The sequence below is a fragment of the Nannospalax galili genome, unplaced genomic scaffold (assembly GCF_000622305.1).
Source record: "Nannospalax galili isolate Female #2095 unplaced genomic scaffold, S.galili_v1.0 scaffold805, whole genome shotgun sequence".
Taxonomy (NCBI): Eukaryota; Metazoa; Chordata; class Mammalia; order Rodentia; family Spalacidae; genus Nannospalax; species Nannospalax galili.
In genome coordinates, this window is record NW_008353486.1 from 550258 (window position 1) to 568280 (window position 18023).

The 18023-nt window shown below is 38.2% G+C and overlaps 1 protein-coding gene across 5 annotated transcripts in view; it reads right to left on the reverse strand.

The window, feature by feature from the left end:
- Wdpcp (WD repeat containing planar cell polarity effector) overlaps positions 1-18023 on the reverse strand; it is a 370658-nt gene that overhangs the window by 215839 nt on the left and 136796 nt on the right. For 3 of the 5 annotated variants that reach the window (XM_029554805.1, XM_008850627.3, XM_029554806.1), the window contains exons 7-9: positions 8355-8469; positions 6030-6163; positions 2338-2529 (exon numbers count right to left, since the gene is read on the reverse strand). The exons of 1 other annotated variant lie outside the window; for it this stretch is intronic. In XM_029554805.1, coding sequence (XP_029410665.1) covers positions 2338-2529; positions 6030-6163; positions 8355-8469 — 441 coding nt within the window. The remainder of the gene's footprint in view (positions 1-2337; positions 2530-6029; positions 6164-8354; positions 8470-18023) is intronic. One more of the 5 variants, XM_029554807.1, reaches the window with a different exon arrangement.

An 18023-nucleotide genomic window follows, 5' to 3' on the forward strand; every position in this document is an offset into this window, starting at 1 on the left:
GAAATATCTTAAAAACCCAAACCCTTTAAAATGGAATCAATAATTCCATCTGGTACTGCTTCTGAGAGGAGAAAAAGAAAAAGCCAGCCAAATTACTCCACAGTACTAATACAACCCCGAAAGTAAACCTAGAATAGATAATAAAAGTAAAATTGAATAGCAGTCTCCCATTTGAGGGTATCATGAAGCCACTTGAATCTTCCCTTCTCACTCTCTCTAAGCAGAATCAATCACTCCCTTTTAGCTCTTGTTACAGATTACACACACTCTACCTTCAGCACACTGGTGCACTTGAACGTTGTTTTATTTGTCTCTCACTGGTAAACACTAAGGTCCTTGAAGGCAAGACAGTTTCTTATTCTTATCTCCTGGGATGAAACACAGTGCTTATGCATGTCATGCTCAATAGCTACTGAACAGAATGGCTACTTCAGGAAGAAACACCATTAATGTGAACATGAAGGAAATGGGAAATAATGAGGCAGTGAGTACATTCATTTGGCTAATACATAGGTTTATGTAAAAGTAACACTGGAAAGGTAGGTCAAGATCAATCATTGTGGGCTTTTCAGTGCTGAGACTGTCTGAAGACATTTGCGCAGGCAATAACTCAGATATGTGCTTCGGAATCCAACACACACTGTCGAGAGCTGCAGGGGCTTGGAGTGACCTATCTGCTTTAAATTTATTATTTTAAATGTAAGAAAGCTGAAGCCAGTTAGGATAGATGATCTACCCAAAGCCAGAACACAGAATTAACTAGAATCAGGCAGAATTTTCAAAGTAAGCTTGATTAAGGTCACACAGATACTATATGGCAGAATCCACAGATGAACCCAGTTTGCTCAACTCCATGACCCAGACCATTATCTAAGTGACACCAGGCAATCTAGGATGTACATAATGTCCTTTGTTTTTAGAAATTTTACCTAATATTAGCGCAATCATTTCAAACAAAGGTAACCAGTAAATATGTAACTAAAAATTTAATCACATCTATTTTTATTTTATGGCAGGACATCTAAAATACTTAATAAATTCTAATTGAATTAATTGTATTAGGTCATTTGGACAGTGTTTTTCTAAATGAACTTTGAACATGAGCAGGTGATAGCCAACAACAAACACTGCCTTAGCTCACAAAATCCATACCTAAAGCACACAAGTGATTTCAGTCACTGCAGCAGAACTGGAAAAGTTCTATTTCTTAAGGAAGACACACATACACGCCAAACCCAGAATATTAGGAATCTTCGATCTTAAAAGGCAGCCTGAACCTGGGCATTGAGGCACATGTCTTTAACCTCCATACACTTGGGAGGCCGAGACAGAACCAAGGGTTTTAGGCTACATAACAAAATCCTGTCTGAAGAACAAACAAAATTCAAAAGATTGAAAATTTTATAGTTTTAAGAACATAGCAAACATAGACCTATCCTTTTTATTTCAGAATACTAATTTGAGAAATACTTTCAAAGTCTGAAAGACAATTGATTTAAAGGAAAATATCAGAACATTTCACCCAAGTAAAACTAAAGCTTTAACCAAAAGAGAGAATTCTTTTTATTATTATTATTATAAAAAAGAAAAACAAAATTTAGTGTTCAAACTGGTGCAAACTGAAAATACACACAGGTTCATCCATATGCATAAGTAAACCAACACTGTCAGAAGAGACAGAACAAGGGTAGTGACCTTGCCTCTGATACTGTGCCTTCCAGCCGACCCCCCACGTCTCATGGGGTCATGCGCTGAGCAGGTTGCAGCTCGGCACCCTTCTTTGCTTCTTCTTGGCCCACTGACACTATGGCACCACAGGGGCTTCCATAAAACAGGCATCTTACTGATTGTTTGCTAAGGGAAACTGGTAGCATAGCTTGGACAGGCATTAAATCATGAACAAACAGAAAGACAGCACTGACGATAACAATGACAACAGGAACAGCGGTTCAGGGTTTGTTATGTGGAAGTGCTGCATAACACGTGTACTAACTATTCTCATCAACGTAACTCTATTTTTTTTAACTAGTGTAACTGCCACACAGAGAGGTTAAGAACTTTGTCAAGCACAGAGAGCTGAGTAGTGGCAGAACTAGGTTTGAACCCAAAGCCTGTGCTTTTAATCACTACACAAGTGCAGCCAGACCTGGAATCGTCAGCTTATGCTCCAGCTATGACGCTTTTTGGATCCCATTTCATATGTAATTTCCTTTCTGAATATTTACAAAAATAAATTATAGGTTTAAAAATGTATTCACACATATTTCAGAACAGCCAAACTAACAATGCTATTTTGTTTGCACTTTATTAAAATGTGTGTATTGGTTTTAGATTTACCTCAAGTCCTCCTTGAACAAAACCCAGGAGCAGAAGATTGGCTCTGTCCTTTTCAGAAGCAATCGGAGTCCAAGGCCAAGCATCATCACTGACCAGTGGCCACCAGCAAGCAACTATATCCTGAACATAATTGATAGCTAGACGGCGCTCTGTTGTCCTGTTTGCTGGGCCAGGTATGTCATAATAGGAAATCTAATGGTCAACAAAAATAGTATACGAAAACATTTATTTTAAAAGACAAAATCTTCAGAGTATTCCAAAAATTAATGCATCTGTAAATGTAATACATGCAAGTAAATATGCATCTTAAACATGTGCTTAAAAGGGTGTCAGAATTTACCAAATTCTTTTGACACATATATAAAAAAGACATATGTTCAAAATTCTCCCCATTTTTAGCAGAGGAAAGGAAAAAGGAGAAATGTGAGTTAGGGAGGAAGTGGGTGCAGCAGTTCCAATCAGTACCAAAGTGTACAGTCATGGTTGCCTGAGAGCATCGACCCACACACAGGGTTTAGGATCAGCCGTATGAAATGACAAGTTCAGTACTGCTGACCAAGAGTTGGACTACTGCTTAAGACATAACATGTTAACAATGACTGACAACAAAAAGAAAAACCAACTTGCGGCAAATATCTCTTAAGAGAATATATGAACAATATACACAGACATTCTGCATGAAAGGGATAAGCCATGGCACCATGCGTAAAAGTTTATGCAGCTTCTGAGAATTAGACTTCTTTCTTAGGAAGGATTTGTAGAATTTATTATTCAAACTATGTTATTTTGGAACATGGTTATTTGAAAACATAAGCACGACACCATCTGGGTGACACATGCCAAGGAAATATAGATTGCACCGTATTTCTGCTTAAGGAATTAATGGAAGGTTGATAGCTTGGAAGGAAAAAAAAAACTATCTTGCCATTGCTGGTCAGCAATAATCGAACCACTTTCTGGGGATTAAGCGCATGGCTAAGCCTACTGGACCAGACACTAGCAAAGGGCAGGGGGTCTTCTTATCAGAGAAATGCTTCTGGAGCCAGCCTCACTACATGACAGATTGCTTTCATATTCCTGTCTGCAAGGCAACAAAGGATGGCAGTAATGCGATAATGCCAGAGTGCAATGGGTGCTAAGAACCCGTTGCATTTATGTATTGTATTTAGTAAATAATCAGGCTCATCCAAATTGTGATCTCACCACTCAACCAAGGCCATTAAAATCAAGGTTAATGCTTTAATAATCCTCTGCTATTTTTTTTCAATATGGTCAAAAGGAACTCTTTTCTATTTGCATGGCCATAATATTATTGACCTCTTCATCCTCTGAATGCACATCAAAAGGAACTGAAATCAAAGTAATTACCAGTGTTGTTCTCTCATGGTAAACATTTAACTCCTTGCGCTGTGCCTCCACTGTTAAATTGAATTGGATTTTTAAAATGTAGACAGGAAAACTTGTTAAAGGTCAATAGTTTCAGGATATTTACCCTGAAATTCTTTTTGTTGAAAGCATTTCAATGTTAAATAATTAAATTATGATATAGCTGTAAAGAAAATCAGAATTATAAATACTCCCTATCTCTTCCTTGCTTTAAAGCCCAAATGGGCAGTGAAAGGCATAGATTACTTTATTCTTTTAAGTGAAAATACTTCTATTTAAATTCTCAATGCAATTATTTTAACTGTCTTATTTGAGAGAAATAATATAATTGCTAAATACTGTAAGATACATATGCATTATATTTTGATGTCCAGCTTACCATGTCAGCATGCTACTTACAAATTTCTAGACGATAAAATCGAGTTAAAATGAATGATTGGTATTTTCCTTTCTCATGTAATGCAAGTCAGTTGTTTTTTGAAATTTCATGTTTCCACGTGTCTTAATAACGGTATTGGTACTCTGTCATATTCAAGAGGCCAAGTAAAATGGGTGTTTCTTAAATTATCCTTCCAGTGGGTAAATGGTTGTGTTCACTAATTATCATATACTTTAAATACTGAAGCAAGAAATGAAATTCATGGGCTTTCCAAAGGGAAACATTAATTCTCTAATGTGTAGCAATGATGTGGAATGCCCATTCCTAATTTCCCCAATCCAAAGGCAGAAATAACGTGCTAATTCCCTTATTTAAGCTATAAAGATCCAAATTCACATCTTTTCTGAAGAAGAACTGGGACTCTCACAGTTTTCCTCGGCTCTCGTTAACTACTATCTTTCAGTGAAGAAGACGTCACCAAGCTATTCATCACACCGAGAATGGAAGAACTGGTCAGACAAATTTCTATATAATAGGATTAATAACACTTTAAATAGCTTTAGTTAATGATGACTGGTACATTTTAAAGACCACAGTTACAAAGGAAGGAAACAACATATTGAATAAATCTACTTTTAACCATTTGGAATAAAAATATTAAAGGAAACCAGGCTGTAGTTTATTACCAAGATGAAGAATTTATTTTACGTATTTTTTACATGTTAAAACTCTTTCTTAATCATAGATGCTTCTACAAAACAAAACTAGATCTTTCCTAGGCCACTACCACCTCAATCATAATAAATAATAATACCAAAGTACAAAAGGTTAGGTTAGAAACAACTTTTCTGTGGAGAATGTAGACATCTCAAGATGTGTACATGAGAAATGCAGTTAAGATCCCATTCCATTAGCTGGTTCTGTTAAATAAGTAGAGTGTAGATGCCCTTATCACAAACATTAGCTGTGCCAGGTCATACGTTAATCTGCTCTACCTCACTGACTGTTGTGTTATCATTATACATCCCATGACATTACATTGTAAACTTCAAATATAGAAAATAAAATTTATTTTAAAAATAAATAAATAAATAAAAATAGCTCTTCAAAAATGCACATAAATTACAAACCACAGGACTGGCTTCTAAAAATTGCTGCCTGAACTATGGATTCTCCAGGTATGCCATAAGTGTGCATCTTTGTTAAGGAAGCTGTATATCAGCTATGTTCCCAGTGAACAGTGAACTGTCTCAAATCCACGTCACAGAGGCCGGATCAATCTTGCAAACAGAAGTCACTGCTGAAAAGAGGCCTTGAACTGAAACAGCCTGGAAAATGTATTAGATACTCATCCTGGCCGAGAGTATGCCTTTCCAGCAGTTAAAATATAATGTGGCAAAATTTAAACACACCATTTAAAATAATAATCCTTCCTGAACAGATGTAAAGTTCCTGATACAAGAAACAAATTACCTCGAGTTAGCGAAGGGAGGAAAACTAACACCTGAAAGAAATTTCTTTTTGCATTTTCTCCAGTGATAGTTGGGGGAGGGTGTAAGGGTCTTCCCGATACTTACTCGATCGTCAGCCCGTCTTTGCAAGGCCCTTTCTCCTTTTGGCTCTTGCAGTGGAAACCAGAGCAATCATATGGTTACTTAGAAAACAAGAACAGTGCACGTACTAGCACATGCAAGAAGTCTACTCTGACTTCTGTAAGCACTATACAAATGTTCTATGTCTGATCGCCACCATAATGGGAACAAGAGGCCATTCAGGATAGCCACTGTCAGCAGTGAAATCAGCTTAATCCTATAATAATTCAGGTTTTTCTGAAATCCAAAACTGTTCAAGAACAATGATCATAATAGTAGCTCATGCAATATACCTTAATGAGTAACGATATGACTGTATACACTGAAATTCCTACCTTATAATCCAAGGCTGAGAGTTTTTCCAACCTTTTGTTTATATCGGGAGAATCCATCTTCTTCATAAATTGAATAAAACATAGTTTGTTTTGTGCCAAAAATGATAAGATGATGAAACTGTCTGTGAGAAGAGCTAAAACAATGTAACAAATTATTATTTTCCACTGAAATACTACAAAAGATATTTTTAGAAAATAAATATTAATTAGAATTGCTAAAAAATCTCCCAAATATCATATTTTCAATAGTAAATATATTGGGAACAAACAATAACCATCAACATAACACTATGGATTCAACATTTTTCCTTTCTTCCAGGGACTCTTTCTGGGTATACTAATGTTTGGTGAACACCACCAAATGAAAAGTTGGTGGAACCAGCTCCAAAAGCACAAAAGGAACACGATCTGATACCTGAATGCAAAAATGAAAAGGCACTTTTATTTGTGTTTCTATGTAAATTCTATATTCTTCTAAGCCATTTGAGAAAAAGGGGTTAGACACTGATCAGTGTTCTCCACCAACTTCAATTTTTTTATTTAAAAAGTTTTCATCAGTAATCCTTCTTTTGATGACTTATAAGATGGGTGAAATAAAGCATGTTATACCCAATATGTATGTTACATAAATAAATATTTAACAATAAATATCAGCAAAAACACTTTCTAAAGAATTTAAGTAGGTTGAGACTAGCATATGTTGTATAAAAGGCCATTGTTATATGAACTGTTCCTAGCAAAAGAAAATATTACTGAACATCTTCTACACTTTTCTTTATTTCCACAAAAAAGCAGTGGTCAGCCAACAGTGGGTCTGCACAATTACAGGTGATTCTGGAGCACTGCCAAGAAACCACCTTGTTCTTGTATCCCATGAGACTGTGTTATTTTGGACACAAATAAAAGAAACAAGTGGAAAAAAGATAACTCAGACAGAATAGTGTTAAAAGTTTCCTTTTAATTCTCATAGCCATGCATCAGTCTGCCATCATCCAGTTGCTGCACTCTCTGCCCTGTCCATGAAGGGTTCGAGTACTAGAGTATGAAAACAGAACTCCACAGGGCAGCTCCCTTGGTACCATACCCCTATAAGCAGAGGAAACGGCATGTCTACAGTCCTACCCCTGCTTGGTCCTATCAATAACGTTACTAATTATAGTCATCCTGCAGAGTGTTTTCTTGAACTGTAATTATGCCTGACTTTACTGAGAGGCGCCTAGTGGAGCACGCAGCAGAAGAAAGGACTTTTCACTCTCACCTCTGACCATTCTGCTAGACTACATCTTGCTTTGATAGTCAATTTAAGATACTGACCGTTTTCAAACTCTCAGGATTATATAATCTGATTTTAGATCTTCTTGCCTTGAATAAAAGGACAAAACCTTAAATGTTTTGGATTTATTTTTACTTTTTATGTATGAGTGTTATGCCTGTATGTATGAAAGTGCATCCAGGTTATGTAATGCCCAAGGAGGTCAGAAGAGGGTGTTGAATCCCCAGGAACTGGAGTTATGGTTAGCCGTTAGCCACCACATGGGTGCTGGGATTTGAACCTGGGTCTTCTGCAAGAAAACCCAGTGCTCTTAACTGCTGAACCATCTCTCCAGCCCTCAAAAAGGACAAAATCTGAAAAATCTTGAGTCACCATAGTATAACAGAATTAAAACAACTGTTAGTCAGAACTTGTACTTGGATCTCAACTCAGTCACATGCTAGCTATATAAGCTTGACCATACTAATGAGTAGCTCAACTTCACTTTCCTATTATAACAATAGAAATAACTATATCTTATAGAGTTGTTTTCTTGAGTTAAATGAAATAGGATGGGACATAAATATCAGTAATCTTCCTCTTCAATAAATGGCTTAAAATCTTTTTACTGGGCTTTATGCCAGCCATACACTGTGCTGTCAGGGAAAGCAGCTTCTTATAAGAATCAGAGCACTTAGGATATTTCATTAAGGTCTTGGCATATTTGTGCTATAATTCATAATTCATTTAGAAAATATCTGAAATGTCAATGATGGAGGGATGATTTTAAAAGAATTAAAAACCTTATCTAAAAATTATATTTGAAAAATTCTAAAGGAAAGAATGGAAAATGCCTAGAATATGAGCCTAACATTAACGAGAAGACAAGCGCACTGATACTGAATATTAGTTGATTCTTGTATTGGTCCCAGGGGTTGTAAGTGTGCTATTACAAGCAATTACTTGTTGTGTTTGCAAGTCCCCAGTGGTAATAATTAGTCTACCTGTTGACACAGTATTTCTCCTGTCCCACTGTTAATGTAGGCAATTGATTTACACGTGGGGGTAATTACCATCACTGATGGTGTCTGAGATGAGCTTCCCCACCAGGCTTCTGTCAATCACCACTTTCTCCAGCTGAGGCCCAGAAAGGCTTAGGGACACCAGCACACCTGAACCAAAGAAGAGCTGAAGCCAGGTAAGGGGGAGGGAGGAAGAAGACAGACTGAAAATTAGAATCTTTACAAAAATCTCTCTCCAATTGTACTTACATAGATATTTATACATACATTCATATTATGAAATCATAAAGCTTTTCTTCCATGAAAAACTACCACCAACATTCTGAATACAAAGAGTCAGGTGTCTAAATGCTGCAGTGTACTAAGTGCACTGATTAAAAGCTGTAAACAGAAACTTCATTTGGCAATGTTTATTAGAAGCCTAATCTTCAAAATACTTTAAAAGTGCCCATGCAGAAATAGCTACTTTGTGTTGTATTAAAAAATGTAATGTGATGTACTGAAATATTCTGAAAGTTATTGTTCATACCAGAAACTAAAGAATATTTCTTGAGGTTAGACTGTCATTGTTTCTTACTGAATACAGGAGGAAGGGTACAACTCAAGCAGCCGATTTGGGACTTGAGCCCTATTTACTTCTGAAAATAAACATCTTAAAATCTAAAACATTAAAATACATGTAAATCAAGGCAGTTAAGTAAAATGTTAACCCTTTTAAAATCATAAATAACACACACCATATACAATTTCACTAGGAAAAACATATAATAAAGCCTCCAGCCTTTATGAATGTCACTGTTCAAGCGACCATGCAACAAAAGACTACTGGAGAGCATCGTTAAAATTTTACACTGCTCCTTTCCATTTGCAGCAGCATAATTCATTCATCTCCAAATGTCTGAAACTTCTGAAAGGACTCTGCATATGTGTATGCTTGTTATCTATGAGATTTTGAAATATCAACATTGGAAGAAATTGTTTCACCTTCAAGGCAACAGACTCAGAGCTGATGAATCATGGAATAGCATATGGCATAAGAAGGAAAAACCAATTGTTAGTAAACTAATCATGAACATGCTAGCCAAACTCAGAGACAACTATGATTTCAACAAAATGGGGAAATCCCCCACCCACCTAGGCATCATGTCCCAGCTAGTGATGATGATTCTGTGCTAAGACGAATTTGGACAAGTGTGAAGATGAGCAGCACCAGGAACCGGGGTCCTAGAAACAACAGCTCCCTACTGTTAGCATCCCTTCCTGGAAAATAGAGGCCTTATTTGACTGACCTAATGGACTTCTCTATTTCATGACTTTGCCTCAGCTGAGGTACATAGCTGGGCCAGTGGGGAGGGGGCGTCTTTATGAGTTTTGGAACTGAAAGAAGGCACAGTTGTTCCAAGAGTTTCAAAACACTTCAGAAATTAATCTCTATCAATTATATTCTCCCCTAAGACACATCTTGATGGCAACTGATGAATCACAGTCCCTATAGGAATTTCCCCATAGCACATAGCACATAGCACATGGTCTCCACTCCCCACATTCTCCCTTCTCAGACAGGAAAGACTTCAGGTCTCTATCCAGGTCTCTCCTTTGATAGCTTTTCTTCCTTTTGTATTTTGCTCAAAATACAGCGGTTAAGGGAACTGGCTGTTCTTGCAGAGGACGAGGGTTCTATTCTCAGCACCCACATGGCAACTAACAACCACTTCTAATTCCGGCTGCAGGAGATCCAATGCCCTCCTCTGTCTTCCAATGGCACTACACAACACAGGTGTACTTATACACATGCAGGCAATACAGTCCTATGCATAAAATAAAATAATAAACAAAATGGTTTAAAACAATGTAAAAAGTTGCCCGTTTCTACTTATTTTTATTATTAAAAATTTCTCTTAAGCATGCTTTCTCTTGATTATTCATTGATTGCTGGTTCTTATGATACTGGTTGGGTCACATTTATTTTTGTACATTCAGTGTTGGGCACACAGTAAGTACTCAGTAAATATGTGGAAAAAGAATCATAACTAACTCATTAGAGTAGTAAGCAATTCCTAGTTAAAGGAAAACCTAGCCTAATCATCCATTTCCATGTGACATGGATGTTCTCCTTTGCAGCAACCCTTCAAGTTTACGCCTGGCTGGGGATGCAGCTCAGTTGGTAGAGCACTTGCCTAGCACAAAAGAGGGCCTTGTTTCTTTTTTAAAATTCTTTTTATGGGGCTGGAGAGATGGCTCAGTGGTTAAGAGCACTGACTGTTCTTGCAGAAGACCCGGGTTTGATTCCCAGCACCCACATGGTGGCTATGAAACATCCTTAACTCCAGTTCCAGGGAAGTCCGATGCCCTCTTCTGACCACGGCATTGCACAACACAGGTGCACTCACATACATGCAGGCAATACACTCATACAAATAAATTTTTTTAATTTTTAAAATTCTTTTTAAATGTTTATTTATTGTGTGTGAGTGTGTGTGTGTGTGACAGCACACATGTGAAGATCAGAAGACAACTTGTGAGAATTAGCTTTGTCCTTCCACCATGTGGGTCCCAGATATTGAACTCAGGTCTTCAGGCTTGGAGCCAGGTACACTTACTAGCTGAGTACTCTCATTAGTCTAAAGCTCTGGGTTCTAAACCCAGCACTGAATAAACTTGTCAAACACAAGTGGTGTATGCCGTAATCCTGGCACTCAGGAAGTAGAAGCAGGAAGATCAGAAGTTCAAGGTCATCCTGGCTATGTAGCTAGTTCAAGGTCAGACTGAACTACCTGAGACCCTGTCTCAAACAACAACAACAACAACAACAACAACAACAACAACAAAACAAACAGTCCAGACTTAAGTACTACCAGTGACCAAAGGCACCAACTCACAGGAACACTGCCCTCTCATGGGGCAGCTCCAATTAGGGGTTCATTTTTTTATTTAACAAAGACCGAATGTTAATTATATATGATGCATTCATCTAAACTTAATAGTTCAAAAGTGAATCAATTATAATCCTTAAAGTAAGTTAAGCAGGTTAATATGATGTAGTGGAGGAACTGAGTAGGAGGTGACTGTGGAACTTGAGGTTAAAGCTAAAGCTGCCTTCTTAGAGCTTCAGCCTCAGCCTCCGTTTTCCTTCAATGACATCTCTTTAAATATGCAAGGAGAATAGCATGACGGTCAAGAAACTCTGCCGTCAATATCGGCTAACTATGTGACACCGAGGGAGGGAGAGTGGCTTGCCACATCTTCATGTCCTTGTCTGAAAGAACACATGATACTATAGACTTCATAGGATGATGAAACATAGATGATGTTTCTGCAAACAGCATCTGCAGTAATACCTGGCACATTGTGTTTGCGATCATTATTGTTCAATCATGGTGCCGAAGATGTGATCTCACTATCCTGCTGGCCGCCTCTGAAGACATTCTTCTGTCCTAAAGACAGACCTTGCTCCCATGTTGGACTCAGAATCAGATATGGAGAATCAGACTCCATGTGTGATCTTTTTAATTTTTAAATTTAATTTATTATTATAGTGTGTGAGTGAGGGCAGGTCCATGGTGCATATTTTATGACACATATGGAGGTCAGAGGACAACTCTCAGGAATTGGTTTTCTACTTCCACCACGGTTTCCAGGAATCAAACTCAGGTTATCAGGCATGCACAGCAAGAGCTTTTAGCCACTGAACCATCTCACTGACCCCAAAAGGATAATATTTTGTCAACTTTCCTATTTGCTATGATTTCCTAAGGACATTACCTCCAAGGTAACTACAACTTCCTTCGGAACTTCAGAATTTAATTTGTTCAAGTTCCCAATTTCTTTCTCTTTACCTCTGGCCATCACCATCAATCATGAAGAAATCCTCCTTTGCTAATAGAAACTGTTCTTTCTATATATGGGCATGTGCTATGCTACAAAATTAGTTCCAAAAGTCTGTTCTTGTGGGGATGGAGAAGACAAATGTAACCTGGACCTAATGCTGGAAAGGATTAAAGAGACAGTGTCATGGAGCCAGAGGAAGCACATATATGCTACATGACCCACTGATGGAGAAGGGAGCAGTGATTTGGGCACTGTGTATTCTGTCCAGTGAGCTTGAATATTCCTTTAGAACCTTTCACATACTTATTTATACATTCACTTATTTAGCCCATAAAACTAAATGAGTCAAACACTCATCTGAGCACAATGAGTGCTCAAGATACATATATAAACAAAACACACAATCTTTCGGTTCTCCCTAGCCTCACAGAACTTCCCTTTGAGGATGGAAATGGATAATAATCAATAGTGCTAACATAATATCAGTTAGTGATAAGATGTAGGGAGGAAAAAACAGAGTAAGATGAGGAATTTAGGAGGATACTATTTTAAGCACAATGGCTAATAAACAAAAAGGCCTTAGAAATGACATTTGAGTACAGATTCAAATAAAGTAAAGGAACAAACCACATCAGCACCTGGAGAAATGGAATTCAAGACAGAGAAAACAAAACAAAAACTCTAAGGCAAACGGTGCCTGGGATGACTGGGAAAAACTGGTGGGGATCCTCAGAAACAACAGCCACACACAGGGAGTCAAGGGCCAGCTTACAATGGAGCTTGTTAATGAGAAGACATTGAGCTTTAGTAACATGGAATTACAATCTATGTTCTAAAGGGAGTAGAGCAGAGGCAGAAGCAAGTCATCCATTAGGAGGCACCTGCAGTGGTCCCAAAAGATGAGGACTTAAACTAGAACAGCCATGCGGGAGAAAATGTATGTGGACAGACATCTCCATGTCCAACTGGCCAAGGACAGCTATGAATGTGGCTCAACTTCACATTGTTAAGAGCACCCACATGGTGGATAACAACCGTCCTTAACTCCAGTTCCAGGGGATCCAATGCCCTCTTCTAACCTCTGCAGGCATTGCACGACATGGGCGCACTTACACACATGCAGGCAATACACTCATACATGTAAAATAAAAACAATAAATAAAATATTTTGAAAAAGAGTATCCCCTCACATCTGCTAAAGGGTTGGATGTGGCAAATAAGAGAGAGACTCAATATACTGATGTAAGGAATGTCAGAGGAGAAACACACTCAGATTAAGGAGAATCAAGAGTTTGGCTTGGAACAAGTTATCTATGGAAACACAAATAGAGATATATTTTAGAAATTAATATGAAGTTCAGGGGGAGGGGAGCTAGAGTCAAAAATTATAAAGGTCATATTTAAACCCGTGGAAATGAATAAGTGTTCCTTAAAAAGTGAGTGGAAAGAGAGAGAAGCCCAAAGTCTGAGTTCAGGGGATTCCCACTTTCAGTGGGTTAGAGGTATGACACCAAGGGAGTTATTTAACCAGTTTGAATCTTCATTTCTTCAAATGAAAAAAAAGACACAATACTATCTATTTTGCAGAATAAGGATTGAGAAACTTTTTTTTCTAAAATCAAGTTAAGATCTTACTGAAATGAAGTTTGTTCACTTGTTAGAATCAAGGTATGCCCACCACTTTAGATCTCTTTAAGTGTCTCAAGACTAGAGGCATCCCTGATACCACTTTTGGAATATGATGATTCTAATTAATTAATTAATTAATGCATTTTATAAAAGTGCCTGTAGGGAGGCATAAATTTTCCAAGCACTGTTACCAAAGATAATCCTGGGTATGGTATGGGAGATAACTAGAGTTAGGGAAAAAATAGAGTGAAACTCAGGGAAAGAATATTCCATCACAATGAAGTACTAGTTTCACCTGGTCTGTTTAACCAAAACGGCTAGAATGTAAGTCCTCCAAAATGGAAAGGGCCTGGATAAGATTTTGTAGGACAGGAAGGAAAATACTTGTCAAGTTTCTATTCCATGGCAAGCAGTTAGAGGATTCTGGAAGCTCAAAGGAAATGGAAAAGAGTAGGCCCAAATAGCAAAGGGAGCACCTACCAGCAGACCTGAGCTTGGGAAGGGCCTCAGGGACAAACTGAGCAGGCCAGTCTGGCTTCAAACTCTGGCCTAATTTGAATGTTGTTCGCCCAGGAGGAGAAAACTAAGGCAAAAGAGAAACTGGGGCTTTTCCTCTTCTCTGACACTTCTTGGACAGGAAGGGTCATCCTGTTTCCTGCTCTGACAACATCCCCATTGCCTTTATCATCTCCTCACTGCCTTCAATAAGCTCTTGCTTGAGCTTGAAGAAACTCATTCTTCAGATAGCTCTTCAAATTGGTTTCTCTTAACCTTAGCACTTACTCAAATCGAATACCTAATTGGAATAAAATGGCACTTAAGGAAAGAAAATTATATCTGATTATATCATTAATCAGAACAAATATAAATGGCAACTCGGAGTTTTATTTGTTCAACAGATCAAAACCTGTGTGAGGGCCACCTGTATGGCAGGTATACAGATGGAGATATGATGGCAGACAAGGCAGGCACAAGTTTGTTAAATATGTATAGAATACAGAAGACGCCATTTTAGAAAAAAGGTTTCAGTGATAAGAGCTCTTGCTGTGCAAGCATGAAGACCTGAGTTCAGATCCTCAGAACCCACATCAAGCTGCGTATCGCAGTGCACATCTCTAAGCATAGCACTTGGGGGTAGAAACAGGCATATACCAGGTGCATGCTGGTCAGTTCCAGGTTCAAGGTAAGAGACTTTATTTCAAAGAATAAAGTGGAGAAACAACATCAGCTTCTGGCCTCCATACACACTGGCACAGGCAAGAACAGCCTAATACTTGAGAACACACACATGCAAAACACACACACATACACACACACATACACATACACACACGGGGGTGGGGAGAGAGAGAGAGAGAGAGAGAGAGAGAGGGGCAGAGACAGAAAATTGACTATACATGGTCTCAAGTATTAACTACTGGTTCTAGTACTGGTTCTAGTAACTGTGTGTGAGCTTTTTCACAATAGTGACCCCAAACAACTCCAGTGAATTCAGTAGTCTTATTGGGTAAGAGCACTGTCCCCAAATCCAGGTGATTGCAGTCACATATGGGTAGAAATGAAAAGGGATGGTGTGCAGGTCCGGTATTAAAGGCCAACAATTGGTGATAGGTCTTCCAGATGGACAGGCATCCAGGACGGATCCCATGAGAGCAAGAGTCCTATGGGAGACAACTGCTAAGCACCACAATCCACAGGGCAACAGAGTGAATTCTAGGGAAGACAGACTCATGATGACACTAATGTAGCCCCCTCAGAGGACCACAATCAAGCAACTTTTACTTCAAGGAAATCTATATGAAGACTAGGGGCACTGATTATTCATCAGATAACCTGCAGAAAGAACGTTTTCTGCAATCTATCCCTTCATTCAGCAAAAACTGAGTATACAGAGAAACCGTCCCTGATTGATTCATTGAAGTACAAAGAGAAAAGTGCACAGGCAAAGACAAGGATACAAAGTTGACTGGTTACGCAGAATTGACGTCAGGACAGGAACCAAAGGATAGGAAAGAAACAAGTATTTTTCTGGATAGAGAGGCGTTAACATTAGGTTTTCCCAAAGATCTGTGCATTTAACCAATATATGCAGCAGATTCATGTCTAGAAATGTCTATTCTAGATTCATGTCTATCTGCTACATCTGTTTAAATTTAGAAATATCATTTTCTTTCTTACTTATTTTTATTATAAAACACATACTACACTTCAACTCTTTGTACTTACTAAAAGGAAAAGTGATCATTCCTACACTATATTTATAAGCATGGTCAAATTCATAAAAATAGCTCAGAACATAATTTTTTATATTGTCATTTGTTTTAAAATCTAAAGAGAAGAAATCAGTGATGAAAAATGAATAGTAAGAAATACCAGATAAGATAGCACTTTGTTACAATATTTTATAATTTACAGAAATCTTCTGCACATACTATAATGCATGCAATTTGCTAGTATAACTCTTGTTCATAACAAGTATGCAACTTAAATTAGTAATAATAATACAGTTGATTCATTTACTAATTCCCAATCAAATGAGTTTTTACTAAGTACAGACCTTATGATTAGTGGGAAATAAGAGATAGGCTAGGTCTACTAATGACACTACAACACTCCCTCTGCTAAGGAAGCATCCTCAGTAATACCCGTAACTCTAACTTTTCAGTTAACCCCTCAGAAATACTCCTAGCTTTCTTTTCTTCACTCTAATCCAGTGGTTTTCAACTAGGGGATGATTTGGGCCACCAGCACATCTGGAGACACTGTGGTGGTCACATATCTACACCTTCACAGAGCCTTACCTCCAAAGAATGCTTATAAAATGAGTTTCTCTGGAGACTAAGGTTTTTCTATGTCTCTGTTGAGCAAATTTGGGAGCTCCTCAAATTCTAATCACTTTTCTCAGAGAAAGATGATGAGCTGTCCTCTGTCCTCTGTTGTGAACTAGATCCTGACCAGATGTGTCCAATGGAGTAATGGGCAGTGTATGGTGCAGACCTAGAACCTGAAGAAAATCTCCTTCATGTGTCCCTAGCAAGGTTCATGATGACTAATGCCAGTTGTTAAGACAGAAAGGGCCCCAAGGTAAACTAGAGAGTTACCTTCACATGATAGAATTGGCCTGTCAGGACATCTCCTTGCTCTTACTGTAATTCTTGGTACAGCAATCAGGCTTCTTATCTATAATTTGGCCTCAAGAGTAATTCGTCTATTACATAGGAATGCTCGAAGCAAATAAGCAATGTCTATGATGTCAGATATATCTTACACTGTAAATTGATAAATTGCCATTGCAGTTAACAATAAATCAGTCGTTTCTGAGTTTAGTTATTGTGAATGTTGTTAGTACAAGAAAATAAATAGAGATAACATAAGAGATAGATAGGTTTAATTAATCAGAATAGTTCTGCCCACATCCATGATACACTGTTGTAAAGTGAGGATAAAAATTTTAAAGTTACAAATCTCTACAAGTAGTATCATCCCAATCATCATAGGGAAAATCAAGTGTAGTAGAGTTACATATATGCACACTGAAGATGTATAAACACTAGAGCACGTCAGAAAGGACACTCAAAACTGTTAGTAGCACACCTGCCAGAAATGAAACTGGGTGGTGGAAGGCAGGAAACAAATTTAACTTCTTGTCTGAAGGGTTGTTTTGTTGTTCCTGCTGTTGTTTTGAGACAGGGTCTCCCTGCAGCCCCAGATGGCCTGGAACTAGCTATGTAGACCAGGCTGGCTTTGATCGCACAGAAATTCACCAGCCTCTGGCACCATGCTGGCATTAAAGGCATGCACCACGTTATACAGTACTGCCTAATTAAAAATACTGCTTTTTTTTAAATTACTTTTTATGTTTTGCCTGCATATAAGTGCACCTATGTGTACAATGCCCATGGAGGCCAGAAGAGGGGGTCAGGTCCCCTTGAGTTATAGACAATTATTAGCCCACATGTGGGTGCTGGGAACCAAATCCAGGTCCTCTGCAAGAGCATCCAGTGCTCTTAACTGCTGAGCCATCTCTCCAGCCCCTAAAAAGGGTTTTATAAAATTACGTTGGGGTGTTACTATTTTTCTAGAAATTTTCCTAACATAAAAAAGCTCTTAAAATATCTTATCATAGGGCTGGAGAGATGGCTCAGTGGTTAAGAGCACTGACTGCTCTTGCAGAGGACCCAGGTTCAATTCCCAGCACCCATATGGTGGCTACGAACCGTCTTCTTCTGACCTCTGCAGCATTGCAGGACATGGGCACTCTCA